This window comes from Sceloporus undulatus, chromosome 4 (genome assembly GCF_019175285.1).
Source record: "Sceloporus undulatus isolate JIND9_A2432 ecotype Alabama chromosome 4, SceUnd_v1.1, whole genome shotgun sequence".
Lineage (NCBI taxonomy): Eukaryota > Metazoa > Chordata > Lepidosauria > Squamata > Phrynosomatidae > Sceloporus > Sceloporus undulatus.
In genome coordinates, this window is record NC_056525.1 from 189,375,585 (window position 1) to 189,399,625 (window position 24,041).

Sequence of the window (24,041 nt, forward strand, 5' to 3'; positions counted from 1 at the left end):
GTTCTCTGTAGCAGACCCTTATTGCACTGTACATTCCAGCAAGCAGTCGATAGGATGGAGCCTGAAAGTTAAAGTAGCATGGAACTGCTACAGTTCTGTGGTGTTGAGCATCCTTTCTGTCTCCATGGATGTCCTTTTAAAAAAAGTACAACAAAAGGAAACCTCTTCCTGCCTTCCTCTGAAACAGCTTCTGAGGCAAAGAGGATTTTCCTCCCCGGTTTCTCTTCCCTCTCTGGAGCATCTGGGTGTGTCTGCACTTGTGGAAATCACAGTTTGGAGATGCACAAAAGCTAGCAAGGGGATTTGTCCTCATTGGTCTTAAACCCAAATTTGCATTTTTTGCCTAAGTAATGTGCTTTTAACCCCTTGTTGTGCTCTGTGTGTGATAAGCATTAGTGAAGTTTAAGGCTTTCATGGCCGGCATCCATAGTTTTTTTGTGGGTTTTTTGGGCTATGTGGCCATGTTCTAGCAGAGTTTCTTTCTGACGTTTCGTCAGCATCTGTGGCTGACATCTTCAGAGAATGAGAATGAACTGGTTTGCCAGTGCTTTAACCATTTTTGGGATGGAAGCACATAGGTCCCTGTGTGAAAAAGTCCATAGAAGAGTTGGAAGAGACCCCAAGGGCCATCCAGTCCAACTCCATTCTGCCATGCAGGAACTCACCATCAAAGCATCCCTGACAGATGGCCATTGAGCCCTTCAAGGAGGGAGACCCCACAGTACTTCTCACTGTCAGGAAGTTCTTCCTAATGTTGAGGTGGAATCTCTTTTCCTGCAGCTTGCATCCTTTGCTCCACATCCGATTGTCTCTGGAGCAGCAGAAAAGAAGCTTGCTCCCTCCTCAACCCAGGGCTGTCCTGTCCCCTCTTGACCGCCTCTTCTCCGGCCTAAACCTACCTAGTTCCCCAAAGAGGAGGAGGAAGGGAAGCCTCCCCTTCTTGGCCTGGAGCCCCCTTTTTCCAGCTTGGGGCTAAGCCCCGCCCCTGGCCCTCCCCCTCCCTCCCTCCCTCCAAGGGGCGGGGCCACCCCCAAATTTCATTCAGGAGGAGAAAGGTAGGCAAAACTCCGCGCGGCGCCTGGAAGGAGAGGGAGCCGAGCTGCTCCGCGCGATTCCCGGCCGGGGCTTGGGCTGCGAAGGAGGGCTCCCAGAGTCTTGGTTCTGGGGGCTCTGCCTCTTCCCCAGGAGAGAAGGCGGAGGCTCCTTGGCAGAGCCTGGCCCCTCAGCGACTAGCCCAAGCCCTCCTCCTCACCTGGCGCCAGGGAAAGGGGCCCAGGCTGCCCTGCCTCCCTCCCTCCCTTCCCGGCTGCCAGCTTCGGAGGGCTTCGGGGCTTCTCTCCTTTGGGGCCCTCGCCTTCTTCTCCAGCCGGAGGGCATTGGCCCCAGTAGCGCCCGGTGCGCCTTCTTTCTCCGCTTCGGGGGTTTCCTTCTCAGGAGGAGGAGAAAGAGAAGAAGGTGAAAGAGAAGCAGGAGAAGAAGGAGAAGGAAAAAGGAGCGAAGGAGAAAGGAGAAGGAGGCAAAAGTGGACGAGGAGGAGAAGCTGAAAGAGGAGGAGGAGGAGGAGAAGGCGCAAGAGAAGGCTCGCGGGCCCCCCTTCTTCTTCTTCTTCTTCTTCTGCTGCTGCTGGGTCTTGGGGCGAGGGGCGCTGGCGGGGGCTTCCTGCCTGGAGCTCGCCGGCCCCTCCGGGCTCCGCCATGGCCACCGAAGTGGTCTGTGGCCTCATCTTCCGACTCCTGCTCCCCATCTGCCTGGTCACCGGTAGGTCCCGCGATCCAAGGGCGGGGGGGGGGGGGGGGGAGTGGAGCTTTCAGGCTGCCTCCACACTGGAGAAAGAACCCGCTTTGGGACCGCTTGAGGGCCCACAACAAACTCCAACTCCCAGAATTCCATAGCCTTGAGCCAGACAAAGAGTTCAAGCGGTCCCAAAGTTTGTTCTTTGTTCTTTATCGCTTTTGAATTGAAAACAAAATGTGGTCTTGAGTGCCCCTTTCCCCCCAAAAGCCAAAGAATGAGAGAAAGCCGGTCCTCCTGGTCCTCCTCTTCCATGTGTCGGATGGAGGTAAAAGGCGCTCTCGATTCTCGAAGCCCCACTTGTGGCTGATATTAAGCGCTGTCTGGCGTATTATAAAAAGGGGGGGGGGGGAGTTGAGAAACTGTAGGGCCTGAAGAGAGAGGCCAAAATAAAGCTGCTTCGGGTCACTTTGGAGGGATGCTGTTTAAATGACACAGGCATCTTAAGAGGCCAGAAGCTGCGCCAAAACTGCGCTCCAGTCCTTTGGGGCTGGAGAGTGTTTCCAGACTCTTAGGAGGCAGGCATCATTTCAAGAGCATTTTAACAGCGGTCTTGAACTGGATTATTTCTGAAGTGTGTTTTGATCCAGAGGAGTCGCCATAGTTAGCCTGCGCAGGGCAGGTTCAGAGCCTTGAAACTTTTGCTCTTTCCTTGCTTTTTTCCAGTGCTGAAGCATCTTAAATCATTTCCTGCCTTATCTTTCAAGAGCAGATGGGCGCAGGGATACCAGTATCTTCTACTGCCGATCTCTTGATCCTCCCTTTCAAAAGAAGGAGCTCGGTGTCTTCAGTGCACAGAGGCACAGAGATACTCAGCTTGGTCATCTTCCAAAGTCCTTATTGTGCTAGTTTAGTAGATCAACCCGAAAGGCTCAAAATTCTGTTGGAAAGCTTGTGCCAGGGATTTTGTTTTTTGGTTGGCCTAATTATGGCATTACTACCATATATGTATGATGTATTTTTTGCATATTGGTTGATCGATAAAGGTGTTGGGAGAGCTAGCATCGTCTAGTGGTTTGAGCATTGGATGATGACCCTGGAGGCCAGGTTTCATTCCCCATTTGGCCGTGGAAACCCACAGGATGACTCTGGACAAGTCACATACTCTCAGCCCCAGAAAATGCCATGATAGGTTCGCCTTAGCGTTGCTTTATGAAACCACTTGAAGGCCCCCAGAGCAATGACACCAAAGGTGTTGCTCTATTGTGGATTTTGGGCTATGTTGGACTTTGTTGAATGCGTTTACCACCATATGAATGTGTAAATTTGTGTTATCATTATTATTATTATGCTTTAGTTATATAGTGCTGTAGATTTGCACAGCACTGTACATACAAACAATAAAATAGATATGAGTAAACCTGCCCATGGCATACAATCTAAGAAATAGTAGCATAATACATATAAATAATACATAATATTAGGGTTCAGTGTTATGGTCAACACACCTACTCCTAGATTTGTGTCAGGCATGTGTTTTTCTTCTTCTTGACTGTCATTTGTTGTGGAGAATGGATCGAAAGCAATTTCATCAATACCTTCCCCTTGTTATTATCCAACTACAGTTCCAGTTGAACAATCTGACAGCAAGGTTGTTGACTCATAGTCTTCTCCTTAGTGAAAAATGTGAGCTACTTTCTATTCTTTGTCCTTTGGAGAGATCCGTACCTGGACCTCACTCAAGGCAGAAGTAATTGCCCTGTGCCAAACCATGATAATATATAATATTATAATATAATCTGAATTATAACACCCAGAAATTGTGGTCTTGCTGGCTGGGGGTTCTGGGAGCTATAGCCCTCAAAACCAACTTTTTCAAGCTCTGTAAAAGAAGTTGGACCGTGTTGCTACAGGGAAAAGAGACTCAAGGTAGACAATGTAACTACTTCAAGGTGCAGCGATAGAGAACTATTTTATTTGAAACAAATGTACTGTACTTAGGAATGTGGATAAATGCATCCCTGGGGTGGATTTCATTCCTCAAGCACTTTGTTTCCTGTTCCTTGAGCAGGAACTGCAGCTTTGCTTCAGAACAAGGGATTGGCAAATCCTGATGATATGGATTTCATTAAAAACGTCTTCCTAATTGTCCTGTCTACTTGTGGAACCTATTCCAAATATTATGGGCTTTCAGCATCTCAAGCAGTCAAGTGAGATTGTTGGCCAGTTTCATTAGCTATTTGTATGTTTCCCAAGAACATCAAAATCAAGCATTTAGGGTTTTCTCCAGCTCATCCACAAGTCTTGGAGGCTGCTTCAAACTGCTTGCATTAGGCATAGTATTTATTGTTTTATTTATTTGTTGTTTCAGGAATAGTGGCGGCAATTGAAGAGACACTTTGCTTTATGTATGCTTTCCTTTACTCTGCAAAAAATTTGTAACACCTACACAAGCTGTTTGAGATGCTTCAGTTTATGTAGCCTTTGTTTGATTCACGAGAAATGGAAATCTTTGACATCTTTGCAGTTGACAAAATCTGCTTTTTGTCCATATGACAAAATACTTAGGCATAAATCTAATTGTCAGTTCCAACTAGAATAGACCCTTTAAATCAATGGGAAAATGATAAGTAATGTTTCTGCAAATTCCATTAATTTAATGGGTATACCATAACAGAGATTAATAACTGGATTTACACCCAATGTGTTGCAGGCACAAAATATATCCCATCAGAAGATATGTGGAGCTGCTGTTGTTTATTGTGTACTTGCTAGTCTTGTACTCACCAGGTATCTCAATCTTGTAATCACCTGGTTATCTGGAATGAATAAGTCCTTTCAAGGAAATGGCTTGTCCTTCATGTAGCCTAGAGTGGTTAAGTTTCCCTGGTGGCTGATTTACATGTGACTGCCTAGTCTGAATAAACTTTTAGTAGAATTCAGAGACTGATAGCTGTGTTAACTCTGGAATATCAGTATGCAAAGGGATCTTGTAGCACCTTTGAGACTAAAATGTGGTACAGGCCAGCAAAAAGAGCCAGCTTCCCAGCAGCATAATAATAATAATAATAATAAAATTTTTATTTATATCCCGCCCTTCCCAAGATCAGGGCGGCTTACAACAAGGTTAAAAACAATGGTGCCATAACAATATAAAAATACAACAACAGGCTGACCATACAATCAATAAAAACTATCTACAAAACCAATAGAATTAAAAACCCCTTAGCCCAACCTCTTGGCCACGGAAGAGGAGGGAGGCCCACAGGATTTTTAGTCGGGGAATGCCTGTTGGAACAGGAAGGTTTTTAAGTCCTTCCTGAATTGGGCCAGGATGGTAGTCGAGCGGAGCTTGGTGGGCAGCGTATTCCAAAGGGCTGGGGCAACCGTGGAGAATGTCCTCCATGTGGTGGAGGATAACCTAGCCCCAGGCACCTTCAGTAATTGCTGCCCAGACGTTCTGAGGGTGCGAGGCGGAATGTACGGGGAGAGGCGGTCCTTTAGGTATCCTGGGCCCAAGCCATTTAGGGCTTTATAGGTGATCACCAACACCTTATATTGAGCTCGGAAGCGAATGGGCAGCCAATGGAGATCTTTCAAAACCGGTGTTATATGGCTGGTCCTGGAAGCACCAGTGACCAGCCGGGCTGCCATATTCTGCACCATTTGCAGCTTCTGAGTTTGGTATAAGGGTTGCCCCATGTAGAGTACATTGCAGAAGTCCAATCTCGAAGTTACCAGAGCATGTACAATAGTTTCTAGGTCCCTCTGGGCCAGGTATGGGCGCAGCTGGCGAATAAGCCGAAGCTGATGACAGGTGCTCTTGACCGTCGCATTCACCTGAGCAGTCAGGTGAAGCGACGAGTCAAGAAGCACCCCCAGACTGCGCACGGAGTCCTTCACAGGGAGCGTGACCCCGTTCAGGACAGGTGGAACCACCGCCATTCCTGGACCAGGAGAACCTATCACTAGTACCTCCGTTTTCTCTGGATTCAACTTGAGTCGGTTTTCCTTCATCCAGCCCATTACTGACTCTAGACAGGCCACGAGAGGAGAGACGCCATCCCCAGTCACTGCATCAGTCGGAGACATAGAGAAAATAATTTGGGTGTCATCAGCGTACTGATAACCCCGCGCCCCATGTCTCTGGATGATCGCTCCCAGCGGTTTCATGTAAATGTTAAATAGCATGGGAGACAGAATGGCTCCTTGAGGGACCCCAGTTTTAAGGGTCCGCTCATCGGAGCACACGTCTCCCAGCTGCACCATCTGGGACCTCCCGGAGAGGTAGGACCGGAACCACTGGAGCGCAGTGCCCCCGATCCCCACCTCTGCCAGGCGCCCCAGAAGGATACCATGGTCTATGGTATCGAAAGCCGCTGAGATGTCCAAGAGCACCAGCAGGGACACGCTTCCCCTGTCGATGCTCAGACAGAGATCATCGACCAAGGCGACCATGGCCGTCTCAACCCCGTAACCCGCCTGCAAGCCAGTTTGAAATGGGTCCAGATAATCCGTTTCATCCAAGACTGCCTGGAGCTGGATCGCAACCGCTCTCTCGATCACCTTTCCCAAAAATGGTAGCAGCGAGACTGGCCGATAATTATTATGAACCAGGGGGTCGAGGGAGGGCTTTTTAAAGATAGGTTTAACAATGGCCAATTTCAATTGAGATGGAAATAGCCCATCCCTCAGAGATGTATTAATTATCCGGCGTAACAATAATGTTACCGCCGGTCCCCCCTGGGCCGCTAACCACGAGGGACAGGGATCGAGAGAGCAGGTTGTCTTCCGAACACTTCCGAGGATCTTGTCCACATCCTCGGTACTCACCGACTCAAACTGATCCAGTTTAACAAAGTCCACGGAGGCTCTGGACACTTCTACCTTAGGTTCTGCTAAAATGTCGGCGTTCAGACCTTTGCTTATACGAGAGGTTTTATCCACAAAAAAGTCGTTAAACAGGTCGCAGCAGGCCTTAGAAGGTTCAAGGATCTGGTTCAGGGCGGGAGGGAGCTGAGTTAGCTCCCTGACCACCCTGAACAACTCTGCCGGACGCGACTCTGCGGACGCAATACGAGCACCATAGAACGAGTTCTTTGTTGCTCGTATTGCCTCTCCGTAGTCCTTTAACAGTTGGTCTAGGAGAGCCTTTTCGTCTAAGCAAAGGTGTTTCCGCCAACGGTACTCTAGCCGTCGCAGAGCCCGCTTCCTTGCCCGGAGATCTTCCATATACCAGGGCTTACGTTTAGAAGCAGGCCTGAGAGGGCGCTTGGGAGCGATACCGTGTATAGCCCTAGAAAGACCAGTATTCCAAATACCGGTGAGGGCATCAACAGAATCGCCGTCATTTCCAACCGTGAGCCCCTCTAAGGCTTCTTGGAACCTCTCAGGTTCCATCAGCCTTCGAGGGTGGACCATCCTAACAGGTCCACCACCCCCGGGGGGGATCTGGGTAGAGGCCTTGATTTTCACCTCTACCAGGAAGTGATCCATCCATGGCAGGGGGGAAACATTAGTTATTTCCACCCACGGATTCTCCGCCTCCGAACAGAAGACCAAATCGAGAGTATTACCCGCACAATGCGTAGGACCCTGTATCAGCTGGGACAGGCCCATGGCCGCCATGGTATCCATGAATTCCCGAGCCGCACCAGATGGAACATGGCTGGCCGTGAGGGAGATGTTGAAGTCACCCAGGACAAGAAGCCTGGGCGTCTCCAACATCAGCTCAGCGACCAGCTGTGTCAGCTCGTTAAGGGAGTCCGCTAATGCACGGGGTGGCCGATACACTAACAGAATCCCCAGACTGTCCCTAGCCTTTAGGGTCAGGTAAATACACTCGATATAGGAGGTCTGTCGGATGTGGTTCCTGGTGAGGGACACGGTGTTCCTATGTATCAAGGCCACACCCCCCCGCCCACCTAACCTGCGCTGGTCCTTCACCGAGAACCCAGCAGGCAGGGCCTGAGCCCACACAGCATCTCCTTCAGGCCCAAGCCAGGTCTCGGTAATGCAAGCCAGGTCACACTTACTGTCCTCCAACATATCGTGGAGGATGTGGGTCTTGTTGTTAATAGACCTGGCATTGCACAGGAGCAGCGACAGGGTTTGTGGCACGGTTGGAGTGACCCTCAGGTCCTTTAGGTTGGGAGGGGGACAGGAAGGCAAGATAGATATGATGCATCGATCACGCCTTCCCCTGGAACGCAAGTCCTTTCTCCCACCACCATACCTCCCCCTGCCCCACACAACCTCAATTGGAGCTCCACCCGCAGTGATGTTATCCCCGGCCCAGGTATCCCCCGCATCCCTATCCTCCCCCCACCCTTCTATGGCTACTGGAAGAGCAGAGGTTAGCCACCACAGGCATCCTCTGCTCTCGGGCTAGTCCAAAAGCCTCCTTAACCTGATAACACCTGCGCAGTTGCGCAGTTACGCAGCGGTGCCCCTTCAGTCCGTGGGCGGCACTCCCGGGGCAGTGCGCAGATGCGCACCTCCGACACCCTGGGAGGAGGCCGCCCGGCAGAAAGCGCGACGCTGGCGGTGGTAAGGGTCTGGCGGAGGAGGAGGCAAAGGAGGGTGTGTCAGGAAGGTCCGACGCGCGGCTTTATGCTCGCCTCTCTCACAGGTGAGCTCCTCCCTGGCTTCCCTCCAGCTGTCTTTTAAAGGCCCCACTCACTGGCCGCCAAACGCCGAGGCCAGGACGCCGACAAACAGAGTCCCGCTGCGGTGCCCCTTCAGTCCGTGGGCGGCACTCCCGGGGCGGCATGGGGATGTGGTGTTCAGACAGCAGCATACCCCCATGGCACCAGGAAGCTGCATGGCTGACTGCATGTCTGGTGGCCTTTGGCATTTCTGCAGCGCAGCGTTCACACATGCTACACTGCAGAAACACAGAAAAAATGCCACCAAGCAAAGGCGCATTTTTCCTGGTACAAAAATGAGTGGCTTTCTGCTGCTTCTTTTTGTGTTGGGAAAGTGCTGGATCAGGGCTATGGAATTAGGTTGCTGCAACCCTGATCCAGCGCTCAAAGAGGTGGCTGGAAGCCGCACCTTCAGGGTGGTCTGTTTTGCTCCTAACTGAGCAAAAGAAGCTGTAGCATATGCTTTTGTAGACTTGAGTAGACCAAGTCTATGAAAGCTTATATTACAACTTTTTTTCATACACTTGGTCTCAAAGGTATGACAAGATCCCTTTGCATATAAACATACCCTGGTGGCGCAGTGGTTAAATGCCTGTACTGCAGCCACTCTCACAAACCACAAGGTTGTGAGTTCAATAACAGCCAGGGGCTCAGGGTCAACTCAGCCTGGCCTCTTTCCAAGGTTGTTAAAAAGAGTACCTAGCTTGTTGGGATCAATTTGCTTACACATTGTAAACGGCTCAGGGAGTACTTAAGTGCACTGATAAATAGTATAGAAATGTACTTGCTATGGCTGCTACTATGCTCCACATTACCACACTACACTCTTTTAGTGCTACTGTTCCACTTTTACTGCTCTGGCTGCCTCCTGTTGCATTGTGAGGTTTGTAGTTCAGTGAGGCCTATGAGCTCTGCCTGAGAATTCTAAATGCTGCTTCCTAAAATTCAAATCCCAGAATGCAACAGGAGGCAGCCACAGCAGTTAGTTAAATAGCAGCACTATAAGAGTGTAGTGTGGTAATCTACTTGGTGTAAGCAGTCCCTTATTGAATAGGGGATATTACAAGTCGGCTGTAGCTGGAAATTGCTTATATGCCATCAGAATGAAGTACTGTATAGTAGAAAGTAAGTTCCTTATGAGTTTGCAAACAGTAAAGAACCCTGTTTATGTGGCTTTCTCTTGCTTAGTGTGCATACAACTCCTGTGACGTGATATTGCACATTTGGCTTTTATCATAATAAGACAGGGATGGGCCTCATTTCTATACAGCAGTTGTTAATGAGAGGCAGCTGGCTACTTTGTAAAACTATATATGTATCCAAAAGATTAAACTGGAAATTTTGTTTGTAGCACAGCCTGTTAACTATTCTTAGTTTTGGAGGGGGGGGGTCACATTTATGGCAGCCTAACTCACACTCTGTTTGAAAGTAAAGGCCTAAATCTAATTGCTAGTCCCAGTTATTTCAGAACCACTGAATTAATAGATCTTACATAGGTATATGTACATAGGTATATTGCCATTCAGTAATTGATCTAATGGGTGTACGCAAACCAGGATTAGCAATTGGGTTTAGCTCACAGTATTTGAACAGGTATTAGCTCAAGTTTATTACTGTTATAAAAACTGATTTTAAGACTGGTGTTCAAACATAAAAAATTTAAAGTGGTCCACATAATTTGGAATTGCCTAGACTCTAGAAGTTTTAAGTCTAGTTTTCTAGAGATTGCTGACTACTTGGTCCCTTGTCTTGGAAGGTCCTCCAAGGACAGATTAATCCTTTCTGTTGAAGAAGAGTGAGCTGCCATTTCCAATCTAAATGGAGTTTTAGTCTAAAGAGCAATTGGCAAAATATGTCTCTTTTAAAGGAAGGGATCTGCAAGATGAATTAGTTGATCTAAGGCCAGTAGTTGGATTAAGGACAAAACCTCATCCTTACATCCTAGATGTGGTTAATATTCTGTGCTACAGGTCCCTGATTTCTTTTTTTAATTTCTTCTTACAGGCTAATTAAGAGGGCATCAGCGCATTACTATGTTAATGATTTCAGACTTTTCTTTAGATTTGATTCCTAAAGGTTTACATAGATTTTTCTCTGTCACCAGCATCTTCTATATGATTTTGCTTACAAAATTGCACAAACTGAATTCCATAATGATACTGAATGCCCTAAAACCACCAGATCCCGTCTGATTTTGAAAGGTAAAAAGGGTCAACCCTGGTTAGTACTTGGATGGGAAACCACTGATGAATACTAATGGAACTTACAGAAATATTGCATAATGCCTATTGTTTTCTAAAGAAGAGAACTACTTAGGCTTAACTCTAACCCTTTGAACCAGAAGGACTTTAAACTGTGTGAACTAATTGGATGGTTACCTAAATGGCCATGCTGTCTGAATGTCATAAAATAGTCACAAAAATATGCCCTGGGTGTCCTATTTCAATTCTTGGGCTTGGAAGCGAGATAGTTGTCCACATAATTTATTTTTATATAGGAAAGCAGAAATACATTTGGGTTTACTTCTATGGACTCTGTTCTAACAGGTTAAGTGTAGGTTTTGATATGATGGCTTGCATTAAATCTACATTTCATTTAAACCATGTTATTTTTTTTAAAAAGAACTCTTAAAATGACTAAAGTAAATTTGTTGTTGCAGTGAACTGCTCTTGAGTCAACTCTGACTCATGGTGAACCTGTGGATGGGACATCTCCAAGATTCCCTATCCTTGACCTCCCTGCTCAGGTCCAAGGCTCAGGGCTATCGCCCCTCTAATTCAGTCAAACCATTTGGCCTGTGGTCTTCCTCTCTTTCTACTACCCTCTACCTTTCCCAGCATCACTGGCTACATCCATACTGCAAAAATCAATCAATCATGACACCGCTTTAACTGCCATGGCTTAATGCTATGTAATTCTAGGAATTGCAGTTTTGTGAGATGTTTAGCTTTCTCTGTCAGGAGAGCTTTGGTGCCACAACAAACTACAGTTCCCAAAATTCCATAGTACTGAGCCATGGCAGATAAAGTTGTGTCAACCTGGATTATTTCTATGGTGAGGATGGAGCCCCAGTCTATATTTTTTAAAGGATCCCTCCCTTCTCATGATCTGGCCAACAGTATCAGGCCTCAAGCAGATGGGCGACTTGGATTCTCAGTATTTGAACATCTGTAGCAGCAAAATCGTTCATCATGATCCTCATCATCACCATCACCACCACCACCCTAAATTATACTGCTAAACTAAAGAAAGCTTATTGCAACTAGGGGTGGGCTTTGTAAGTGGAATTACTTCATTTTTGACTCTTCCCTTTCATTTATTCCCCAGATCCAGGCCACCGCCAAGGCCTGTAGATTCTTTCTCCACAACATTGCCAAGATCCGTCCATTCCTCTCAATCTCTACTGCCAAGACTCTGGTCCATGCCCTAGTGGTTTCGCGACTAGATTATTGTAACCTCCTTCTGACAGGGCTTCCTCTTTCACACCTCCATCCTTTAATCTCTGTCCAGTATTCAGCTGCCCGTATTGTCACATCCGCTCGCCACTTTGACCATGTTTCTCCTCTTTTCTCCTCCCTTCATTGGCTCCCCTTCCGCATCTGGTACAAGCTTTTGTTATTGACTTTCAAAGCTCTCCATGGATTGGCCCCTCCTTACTTATCTGACCTTCTTTCTCCTTACATTCCTACTCGCACCCTCTGCTCTGGTAGTCAAGGTCTCCTGTCACAGTGTAGGACTACCACTGCCCCCTCCCGAATTCGTCCTTTCTCGCTTGCTGCCCCTTACTCCTGGAACCTTCTTCCCCCACATGCACACCTCATCACGGGAAAAGCTGTGCTACTTTAATTCCAGCACAAAATGAAGGGAGACATCAATAAGGATAGTATGGCTTTGCCTGTGAACAGCAGCCTGTTGTTAAGAGAAGAAGCCTGTTTGAATTACAGGGTGTGTTCACGTAAAAAAATTTTAAAACCCTCAAATAGCTGAAATTATAAATACCTGTACATTTTGATTAGTATAATATTTCTCTCCATTTAGTATTGCAGTACTTTGTATGAACTGTTGCGAGTACCAGCTTTGTCGCTTTTTGTTTTAGAAACACACAAAATTTCAGGTTGTTTATGGTGTAAAGCAATGTTGACAGAATCAAAAGTCCTGTTTTGCATATTCACTCTTATCTGCCCTCCAGTAATATTGAGGGACACTTAGGGCTTCTGTGCAGTTCTGGCACAAATTGATGAGTATTGTCTCCAAATATAAAGTCTGATCTTTGTAACACATTGCATTTTAAGAAGTATATTTTGAACACTGCTTTTATATGATGATTCTGTATCTAGGTAAGCTATAATGTGCTCTACATGGGGCAACCCTTGTACCAAACTCTGAAGCTTCAGTATGGCAGCCAGATTGGTCACTGGTGTTTCCAGGTTTGACCACATAACACTGATTCTGAAAGATCTGCACTGGCTGCCTATTCATTTCCGAGCACAATACAAGGTGTTGGTTATTACCTATAAAGCCCTACATGGCTTGGGCCCGAGTTACTTGAGGGACCACATCTCCCCATATAATCCGCCCCGCACACTCAGAACAACTGGGAAGAACTTGCTAGAAATTCCATCATCTAAATATGCTACTACATCCCAGAGGGCCTTCTCAGTAGCAGCCCCAAAAATCTGGAACAGTTTTCCTGAGGAACTCCGCCTGATCACCCCCCTAGAAACATTCAAAAAGAAGCTAAAAACTTTCCTCTTCTGTCAAGCCTTCCCCTCTGGAAAATGAACTAGTGTACTTTGATCCCATCAACTTCCTGGCTCACCCTTTTGAATGATTGTTTTAGATTTGTATATTGTATTGTGTTGTTGGTTTTATCTATTTTATGATGTGTTTGTAACTGGTTTTAAATTTTGTGTACACCGCTTTGATCTTATGGAAAAGCGGTATAAAAATAAAATTTATTATTATTATTATTATTAGTAGTAGTAGTAGTATGAATTTCAATGATGATTACTTATTTCGCTTCACATACATTTAATTAATATTAAGAGAGTGAGAAAAAAGAGCCTGGACAATAATTTAAATTATTCTGGATCATCTAGGTATTTCAGCTCTGTATTGCTAGACTGTATCATAGTGAATTGCCTGATCTAGGAGTGGATAAATGACAGAACCAGTTGGTTGAACAAGAGACTTTAATGGCTTTCATATTGTCTTGAATTCTGCCTGTGTTGAAAACTGTGTCCTGAAAAATCTGCTGGCTGACATTCTTAGTCCATTCAATGGTACTTGTCTGAGAAAATAACTCAGTCTATGGAAGGAGAAGAGGGACAGAAACCATTTCAAATTTTAACAGTGTTAAAAGACATATTAGAGAAGGAAATGGGCTACTTGCTTTCCCCGCAACTTTGATTCTTCATTTCCAAACCAACATCTGCCTTTGCTGTAGTTGTTGGCTTGACATCCATTATTTCCTTTTAGCTCTGTAACTTAGGTTCTTGAAACCAAAGAGCTTTCATAAATGTCTGGATGCCTAGCATTTCTCCCATCACACTGGGTGTTGGTGCTAGGCCTGTATGGTGTGTATATATTTCAGACAGAGATTCCAAAACTGCCCCATTCAGACAACATTTTCTTTCTAAGTCTTTTACTGCTGAAAATGAAGAGAAGGCTCATACTCTCATCAATGACTATGGATAGAAATTAATGACTAAACCATGAAATTCTGTATTAGGGTGAATGGGGCATCTTCCCATACTCCATGAAACAATGAAGCCTGATTACTTCATTATACTGTAGTGTTATCGTGGCATATGTTTGAGAAAGAATTGTGGTGACATGTAAAGGAGGGGGGATATAATTTCTTTATGGCCCCAGGGAAGGTCAATCAATAAGAGACATGGCTAATATTCTTCAGTGTATGATAATATAGGGTAGGCTGTGAAGTAATACAGTACTGAGAAATTCAAAGACATAGAAGGTGAGAAAGTAGAGAAAAAGGTTAAATGCCCACAGATGTTCAGAGAAGTTGTTTTTTTTAAAATTAATACTCTAAACCTCAGTCTTCAGTTTTGCTTCTAAGAGCCAGATAATATACACATGTATTGAAATTAAAACTACTTAAATCCACAAGGAAGTATTTATTCCAAACAGAAATATAATATCGGAAACTTATTAGCTGCTTCATCAAATTATCTTCCTAAACTCCTGTTTGTTTTCCTTTTATGTTAATAGTTGCATTTAGTTTAATTCAATTGTCAGGAGTATTGGCCTTTATCTCATTGACTAACAGGCTGAAAACTTGCATTGCTGATGAAATGGGAAGTCCTGAAAGTGTCCAGAGGCCAGACTAGAAACAAATGTCGTGTTCTACTTAAGTATTATTACTTAATACTATAAATGTGAATTAAATTTAGTACTGTAGGTATGAGAAATGGGGTGCTGATGTTAGTTCTGGCTTGTTTCCATAGATATTCTGATTTGTAAACACTTGCAAACTAAATGAGTTTCCCTTCTTTCTATGGTGGGTACTGTATCCATGATTGTATTGGGCAGATAACTCGTACTGCATATAGAGGAGTCATACACAAAATCAGACTTTACAGCCTCTTGCTCATATTTGTAGAGGTTATAATCCAGTAGAGGATTATATATGCTGATTCACATTAGATGGCTTTAAACATTCTAATCTGTTTGATTTCACCTTGTTGTCGTAAACTATGTCCTGTTGAAACAATAAGAAAATAATTGATTTTTAGCTGAAGTGTGCCCACACTGTCAGAGTTCAATGTTTGGTGTTCCACATCATTAATGAAAATGTGTGAAACTGCCACCATAGATCAGTCATCAGATGGCATATCTTGTTAGATTTGCAATAATGGCAAGCAAGTTGGGAGGCGATAAACCTGTCATGTTTGTATTCAGGCTGAATGCCAGAAATTCTATTGTTTTAAGTGGAAGTTACCCTCTCCCCATGTTCTAGTTAAAAATAAATGAACAGAGATACAATTGGTTCCTCTGTTGGATTTCTCTCTCTGTTTCTCTTGGTAGCTATGGGTGAAAAATCTGTTGATCGCTGAAGAAATTTTAATGCAAAACAATTTTTAATGAAGAACAAATAGATATATATATCCCTAATGGTAGGTAGAAAGATGCCAATAATTATTATTTCTTATGTTTTCATATGTGAACCTTAGGTATTTATTCCTTTTGCTAGAACAGCAGGCTGATTATTGTGTTTGATACTGATGTTGTTTGTCTTTTGTCGATGCTATCCTACCTTAATACCAACTAAATTTTATCTAATAAGTGCCTATCAGGCTTTGGACTTCTCTTTTTCCTCTTGTTATTATGTGCCTTCAAGTCATTTCTGACTTATGGTGACTCTAAGATGATATACCCTAAAGACCAGATCCTGCCTCGTTTTGTAAGCTAAGCAGGGTCAGCTCTGATTAGTACTTGGATGGGAGATCACCAATGAATACCAGGTGCTGTGGGTTATATCTCAGAGGAAGAAATTGACAAAACCACCTCTGAGTGTTCCTTGCGTAAGAAAACTCTATGAAATTCATGGAGTCCCTATATGTCGACAGGCCACTTGAAGGCACACACACACGGCAAACATATGATGGAGTTTTCTTGGTAACATTTTTTCAGAGGGGGTTTCCCTTTGTCTTCCTCTGAGACTGTCCAATATCACCCAGTGGGTTTTCATGATTCAGTGAGATTTAAATGCTAGTCTCCAGAGCTGTAGTCCATTGCTCAAATCACTACACCAAGCTGGCTCGCTTCTCTTTTCTCTTCTGTTCGCTTCTCTTCTTTTGGGACATTTTTATCATAGTATACAAGAATTAAAAGTTTCAAAAACTTTTCCTCTTCCAGGAAATGTTATAGAACTTAATGATCTCCTCCCCCATACATACATTTTAGGAATTTTCTGCTGAAATTTTACAAGGATTTTTGTGCCAAATACATTTTTTAAATTTTATTTTTGTACAAAAGCAGTTCTTGCAGAAGAATGACAAATGTTGTGGTAACTGATAATTTTTTTTATACATGTTGAAACATACTTTCTGCTGGAAAATTTGAAATGTTAAAAAATACTTAAATTCTCCCTGATCCAAAGATAGCTCCAGTATGAAATGTATGGTTATACAGATTAATATTCATGCTTCAAGTCATTTACTGTTGTGGTACATGAAGAAAGGACAGCCTAAGAATAGGACGTGGAGCAGCTATAGAACATCAGCTTAATATGTTTTCAGCATTTTTGACCAGGAGTGGTGTGGAGAAGCAGACAGGAGAAAAAGAGAAGAGCAGTGTCAGTGTGGCATAATGGTTTGAGTGTTGGACTGTGAGAGCAAGTCACATGCTCTCACTTTCAGGGGGAGACAATAGCAAACCTCTCCTGAACAAATCTGTGAAGAAAACCACATGATAGGCTCTTAGGATCACCATAAGTTGGGAACTTGAAGCACATAACAACAACAACAACAAAAGTATCTTTCACATAGGAAGGATGGGTAAGTGAAGGTATGGAAGGAAAGGTTGGCTGTTTCATTAAAGAAAGAAGGAAAGGTTTTGGTTGTGTGTGCAAGAAATAGTAGCAGAAATTATACCTCATCTGGATTTTAGCAGTGTGTTACTGTTTAAAGCACTGTGATGTATTGATGAGCTGGAAAAACTGATTTGAAGGTTTGTAAGCTTTCTTTTTCATTGTTCTTCTGTTGGTCTGTTTTGTCCAATGTTGCTTGCTTGATTTTTTTTAAAAAAATATGTGTGTTTAAGTGCCTCTGCTGACACACACACTTTGGAAACCCTGTTAGATGCCTTGTGTATCCTTCCTGTTTGACATTTTCAACTGGGCTTTCTTACACCTCCTACGCTGATAGGTAGTTTAATGTACCTTTTGTCCTTATGAGATAGCAAATGAATAATTCAAGTCTTAAACCCATCCCACCTGTTTCTCGGAGACCACATGTGAAATGTTTCTGCTCTATGGATTAAAGTGCATAAGCAATCCATCTCCAGAGAGCAATGCCCTTTTAACCATAGTAGAGAACTTTGTGTTGTTTTTAAACTGTTCTATAGTACAAATATCTGTGTTGCTTTTGTATTTAGATACTGAAAATAAGTGATATGAATCTTCTGTTCACCAGAACTAGTGTGTGTGTCATATACAGACAGCTGCATGATTTTTTGGCACTTCTGTTAATGAATTGAGAGATCTCCTGTGTCAAGTGTGGAATAAGCATATTACCAACCAAAGTATCTGAACAACCCTACGATCTCTAAGATAGTCTGCAGAATTTGTTTCCTTCTTTCCTTACCTTCCCCCCAGTTTGTTTGGTTTTTGGGGGGGTTGCTTTTGGGGTTTCCAGTCTATTAGAGAAAACAGCAAACTTTCTCCTTGTTAATTATTTGCCCATAATACTCTGATGTCTAGGTTTACTTTCATAGGTATGGCTGTTGGGGACATGAAACAGGCCTCCCTTTTTAGGGAGGCCAAATTTATCCCCAATTAGCTGTCCTTCAACAGCAAGCAAAGACTTCTGACAGCCTGTTATAACTGAAGGTTTATAAAGAAAGAGATTAAGAGGGTACTGTGTTGTTTACATTGAACTGTTGTTAACTGCATTTTATCTTTTTAAGATGCACAGTTTAAATTGTTTTACTATAGTGCATAGTTTAATTCTCTTTTAATATTGAATTTTGTATGTTTTTAATGATTGTGGAGTTATTTTAAATTGTAAGCTGCCTTGAGTCCCAATTTTGCAAAAAAAGCAAGTTATAAATAAAGATGATGATGATGATGATCATGGTCTTGATAATAGTTGATCAAACAGCAGCCTTGTGCAACCACTTACCTGTAATATGTATAAGATTCTATTTGTGATGGGATGTGGACACACACACAGATCCTTTTTCCAACATCCCTGTTAGCCTAGTTGCTCTCATTTTTTTTTGGCTGTTTATCATTAAGAGCTGAAAGGTACTGGTGAGCCACAATTCAACTATTCTTGCCCCTGTATGGTGAGATGCTCCTCTTGCTCAGACCACAACATACCAGTGCTGAAAGGATTTGTAAGTGCATTCATTTGACTCAATGCATTTACAAAGTTCCCTGTGATGAGAAAAACTGATAAAGGCCTTTACAGAGTGTTTTCTCTCCATTAGGTGGAAACCAATAAACAAGAACAAAAAGAAGGAAATATTTCCTTCTGTTAATCCTTCTCCTCCATTTCTTATACTTCCTGACCTCATCCAAGAATGGAAATGCATGTGGAAGAACAACTGAATCCCACATTTAGGACTCACAGGCCTAGCAACTAAACTGAGTTATTCCCAACTCTAGTGAGCATTGCTTTCAGTGCCATGTTTGGACTTTTCTCTGTGGTGGAATACACATCGAAATGTATGTGTTCTTTAAATGGATAAGTTATATCTGGGGCATCCATTTTGCTAGTGCATTAAATGGTGTTTAATCTTGCTCTGCATCTGTAGTTTTTTTTAATTTTTAAACCATGGCACTAATATAAGTTCAAAGTGTGTGGGTAGCTTTTGGAACTATATGATGAGAAGCGTATCTCTGTTCCCATTTGGTTAAAGGTTTAAGGTAAAAACAAAAACACAAAAACAGAATTATAGAGTTGGAAGAGGCCACAAGGGCCAGCTGATCCAGCCCCCTGCCATGCAGGATTACATAATCAAAGACTCTAGACAGATAGCTATCTAGCTTTTGTTTGAAAACCTGCAAAGAAGGAGACTCCACCAACAATGTCTTCCACTGTTAAACAGCTCTTAGTGACAGGAAATTCTTCCTAATTTTTAGGTAGAATCTCTTTTCCTGTAATTTGAATCTATTGCTCTATCTCTGGAGCAGCAGAAAACAAGCTTGCTCCATCCTCAATGTGACATCATTTCAAATATTTAAATAGGATTATCATGTCACTACTTAACTTTCTCTACCCCAGGTTAAACATACCAAAATTGAGTAGAAGATGCGTCTCATCTGTAGACACTTAGGCCACAGGGTTGGGAGTGTACCAAGTGCTGAAATAAAGTCACCTGCTACTTGCTGCCTTAGTAAAATCCAGTTTGTATGGTCATAAAACTGCCAAAGTGGGAAAGTACACAAGTTGAAATAACCAAGTATGCATCAGGAGAATAGGTGCTACAAAAAGTATTGGCATTAGTCCAGAGCTTGGAAAAATATTTGGTGTACTACAACTCCATAATACCCCAACCAGCATGAGTATTGAATTATGTAAGTTGTAGACAAACCTCTACATAGCATGACATAAAAGTGTCCTGATGAAAGAATCAGTGGATCTTTTACTGTTCTGAATAGGATGATAACATGACAAGCAAGCTTGTTGGAGTAACCAGCTGGCAGTAATAGCCAGCACAAAATAAATTTATTGTTGCATTGATCAGGTGACCTGAGAAGGAGTTGGCTAACTAGTCATGTCTCTATAATTATAGGGGAGTTCTGTGCAAATGTGCTGTGGGTGGTAGTTACCATACTGTAACCATCTATACCTTTTGTTGTGGCAGTTTAGTAGTCACCTTATGTGTTGCAATGACCTCATTTTGGATGGATGGTTGATGTGATTGCCTACCACCCATAAGGAAATATGTAAATTATAAACATGGGTGTATAATGATTGCCCTGGATTGGAGTGCAGCTAAGGCTAAGTGAATATTAGTTTGCAAACAATATGTGTTTGGGTGATAGTGGTACCATGACTTATTAAATTGGTTGAAAATGTAAAAGCATATGTAATAAGGAAATGTTCTGAGCATAAAGCATATCTGAGAGAATGAAAAAAATCCTTTCTATAATCCCCCCCCCCCCACAGCCAGGTTTACTTGGATAAAAAGAGTGTTGTAGCAAGTTCGTTCTATCTGGTATGGTTTTTCAGGGACAAGTCTCTAAAGTATGGGTGTTTGGGGGCACAATGCCCCCCAGGGGATATTGTATGGCTTCCTCCCCACTCCCAAAATCTTTTTGAATTTTTAAAACTCCAAATGCGCACAACACTCCCTAGGTGACAGTTTGGGTACACTAGTATTCCCCAACATCTATTGTACTTACACTTTTCTGTCAAGTATGAATAATCACAAAAAATTTGAAGCCTCTCTAATTGCTATTATCACTTAGGGATGTAAATCTTTGCTTATTTTGTTCTTGCATCCAAGAATGAATAACTGAAGCAAAATATTCCCCATCCTGCAAGAAGACAAACATTTTCTCTGCACTTTTCAAGCCTTATTCATACTTGGGGATTTGTTTGGGGAGAATTCATTTGTGCAAAAATACATATGGTTTTTCTGTACAACAATTACCTGTTATTTTTAGAGGCTGTGATGTCAGTTTAGGAGACCCCGGCCTGGCCAATCTCGACACTGTTTCATCTGCCAAGTCTGACAGTTTTGATCAGGCCAGATTTAATTCCGGAACTGGCCAGACCTGACACTTCTGAGCCACTGGGCTGTGATGATCTGGGGTGGGTCAGGCCTGAAACCCTGATCCTGGGGCAGCCATACCTGTAAACAAACAAACCTGGTATTTCCTAGCAGAACCTATGCAGGTACTTTTGAGTGGTGACAAGGTTCCAGAATAAAAGCCAAGGGGTTGCTTTCCTGAGTCTTCCTACCTTCTGGGATGGGGTAGAGCCTGGAAGGAATAATCCTGGGCCACTAGTTTAAGAGGCCTTTGTTAAGCTCCAGAGGTTATCAGGATCACTTGGAACTGTCCTTGGTGCTGCACTTTTTTACTGCCTGCCCCAAGGATTCTCACCAGTAGCCTGAACACATCAGTGCAATTACATGTTGGGACCTATGGTACAAAGGTCTAAAAAGATAGCCTGTTGAAATAATATGATTGGAAAAACCAAGAACTGTTTACTATTAGATGTTCAGTTTCTTCTGAAAGCATAATATAAATAACTTTGTTCAAAATAATCCTAGTAAACTGCTTGAGAAAGTGTCTTTGCTGTAGTAAGAAAACATATAAATCAGTACTGGCTTTGCTGTTTATAAGGAACAAGCTATTATCTGTTGTTTAGAGGCTCCTGTTCATTATGTTGTGAAAGTTAATTTCTATACTATACTATACTATACTATACTGTAGGTACTATGACCTATTGCTTTGTTGTGTGTTTTATATCTTTGGTATACATCTTTATAGAATACTAAACACAATCCTTTACAGTTCTTTCTGTTTACCTCTTTAGTTCTAGTTGACGGATTTATATGGCAGCAGTATGTATGTAAATTCTACTTCCATTGTCCCTGGGATCAATATACCAGAGAGTTATGGTGCTTTCTGCCAGCCACTAGCTCTCCCATCCTTTTGTCTATGCACAAAGGGCTCTGAGACTGGTAGCTATAGAGGGAACATATTGCATGGGAAAGTGCAAACATTACTGTCAGAAGCCTGTGTTCTTGCTTGGTGTACTTATTACACCTGGAGGGGGGGGGAGGGAATGAGACAACTAGCTGTAATGTCCAAATGCAAGTAAAAATTGCATATTGTCTGACCTTGCTTTTCTTTGCCTCACATTTGCAATAAAAGTTGGGAAACTTCAGTTTTACTTTCTTGGTACCATATACTATATTTGGTATGTAGGTTGATGCTTACTCATTAGTTAAAGAGAAGGCTTTCTAATCTGATGTCTCTAGATGGTTTTAATTCCCTTCAGCCTACTTAGCATGGTCAGTTGTTGGGAATCTTGAGGGTTGCTTTCCAAAACATCTGGAGGGTAACAGGTGGGAGAAGATCAATTTAGTTACTACAATATGATGTTTGCCCACCAGTACAAATCATTTTGTAGTAAATCTGAACAGAGAACTTTCTTTTATGTTTTCATGTCCATGTTCACACTTCAGATAATAAACCAAAATGCATTTAGCTAACTCTGAAACAGTTTCTCCTGGTTGTCCCTAGAATAACCAAGGATGTTTAAAAGTATTATAATTTGATAGAGTGGTTAGAATGTGAAATGGAACTTCACCACAACTCCCAAATCATACATTTGTGTCTATAGGCTTTGTCAACAAAGCTCTTGGAGTTTGGTTCCAGGAACCCTATAGATATTCTGTGGATATTCAAGTCCCATTATAGACAAAACAAAACAGTCCCTCTTATGTAAAATGGCAATGTCAAGGTTTGCTTTTTGGGGTTTGGGGTTTTTCGTTTTTGGAATATATTTCAAGCTGTGGCTGATTGAATCCATAGATGCAGAGGGCTGATTGTATCATATGGTGGTACAACAAAGATTGTACACTTCCAAGTGTGTTTCTGTATAGTGATTTATTTATATTTTTAATAGAGAAAGCTCAATTTTAGACACCATGTTTATTGATATCCTCTATGCATTCTGTGCTTGGGAGTACTTTTTAAAAGTACAGGAAGTAGCATATAGGATAGGTCTAGTAAAATGCTACAAGGTGTGTCCTGCCAAATTCCTCCATACAGTTGTTAATTAGAAATTTGGGAAGACAAATTATTTGACCAAAAGAATTAGTGTGTTATTAAAATGCTCTTACTCATAGTTCTCCATATTTGGGTGGATGGCTTAGTGTGTTTTGAGATCTTAAGTCAGATTGCCACAAACTGACCACTTATGCTATGTAATACTTCAAATGGATTAACCGGTGAAACAGAGTGCTATCGGAAAAGAAGTGTCTTTGCATTGTTAGCAATTATATTTCCAAGAAAGGCTTGCATTGATTTGTTTCATTAGCAGTATAATGTTGGTTGAAGTATTGATTTTAAGAGGAAGCTTGAAAGAGCACATCAGTAACACAGGTATCCATGGTAATTGTAGCTTCTACATAGTTCAGGAGAGTGCTTACAGAACTCACACTTGGTTGTGGTTGTATAGGCAGATTTCCACAGGAGGCCTCTTAGTGTAGGTATGTGTTTAAATTACCAAGGGAATATGAAAGTAAACTTTTTAACTAAAGAAATACAGACCAGTGTGGTCTGTAATTCAAAAGACTGGCTTAGTTGGTTATGTTGTTTTTCCAGAAAAAAACTGAGGGCCCATTCCTGTTCACATTTACCTGAAAGTAAGTTCCATTACCTTCAGTAAGACTTATTCTAAGGTAAATGTCTCTAGAAGCCTATCCTTCCAGGGCAATTCTGTACATATCTAGTGAAATGTAAGTCCCATCTTACATCTTCAAGTCTTGCTAATGCTTTATTCTGAGCTCATGTTAAATCTTACTTAATTGTGGTATATTGTTTGATTCTGTTGCCAGCTTGTAGGTACCTTGGTTACCAATTTCTTTGAAAATATGTGCTGGAATTCATACTAATTGTATGTTTATTAGGGTGAATTCTTAGGCGCGTTACAGACTGCCTCTTTGGGGCAACCTGTAGGCGCTCCTTTCCCTGGTGTATCGGGGCCTCAGCTGCCACAACGGCAGCCTCCGAGGCCCCAATCCGTCGCTTTCCAGGCCGCGAGGAAGCAGCAAAAGGCCACTTCCCCGCAGCCTGGAAAGGGGTATCCTTGGGGCTTCAAGCCCCAAGGACACCCAGCGGCAGCGGGGAGGAGGAAAAAGGGGCCGCTTGGCCCCTTTCTCCTCTGTGTCGCTGGGCGCAGCCATGTAAAGGCTGCGCCCAGCGATGCAAACCTGGAAGGAGCTCCTAAATGG

At 42.9% G+C, this 24,041-nt stretch overlaps 1 protein-coding gene across 1 annotated transcript in view; it reads left to right on the plus strand.

Moving 5' to 3' along the window:
• Window positions 1–1,615: 1,615 nt before the first annotated feature.
• Window positions 1,616–24,041, plus strand: part of LOC121929115 — a 150,523-nt gene continuing 128,097 nt past the window's right edge. The window contains exon 1 of the mRNA XM_042464430.1: window positions 1,616–1,758. Within this exon, the coding sequence (XP_042320364.1) occupies window positions 1,695–1,758 (64 nt within the window). The 5' untranslated portion in view covers window positions 1,616–1,694. The remainder of the gene's footprint in view (window positions 1,759–24,041) is intronic.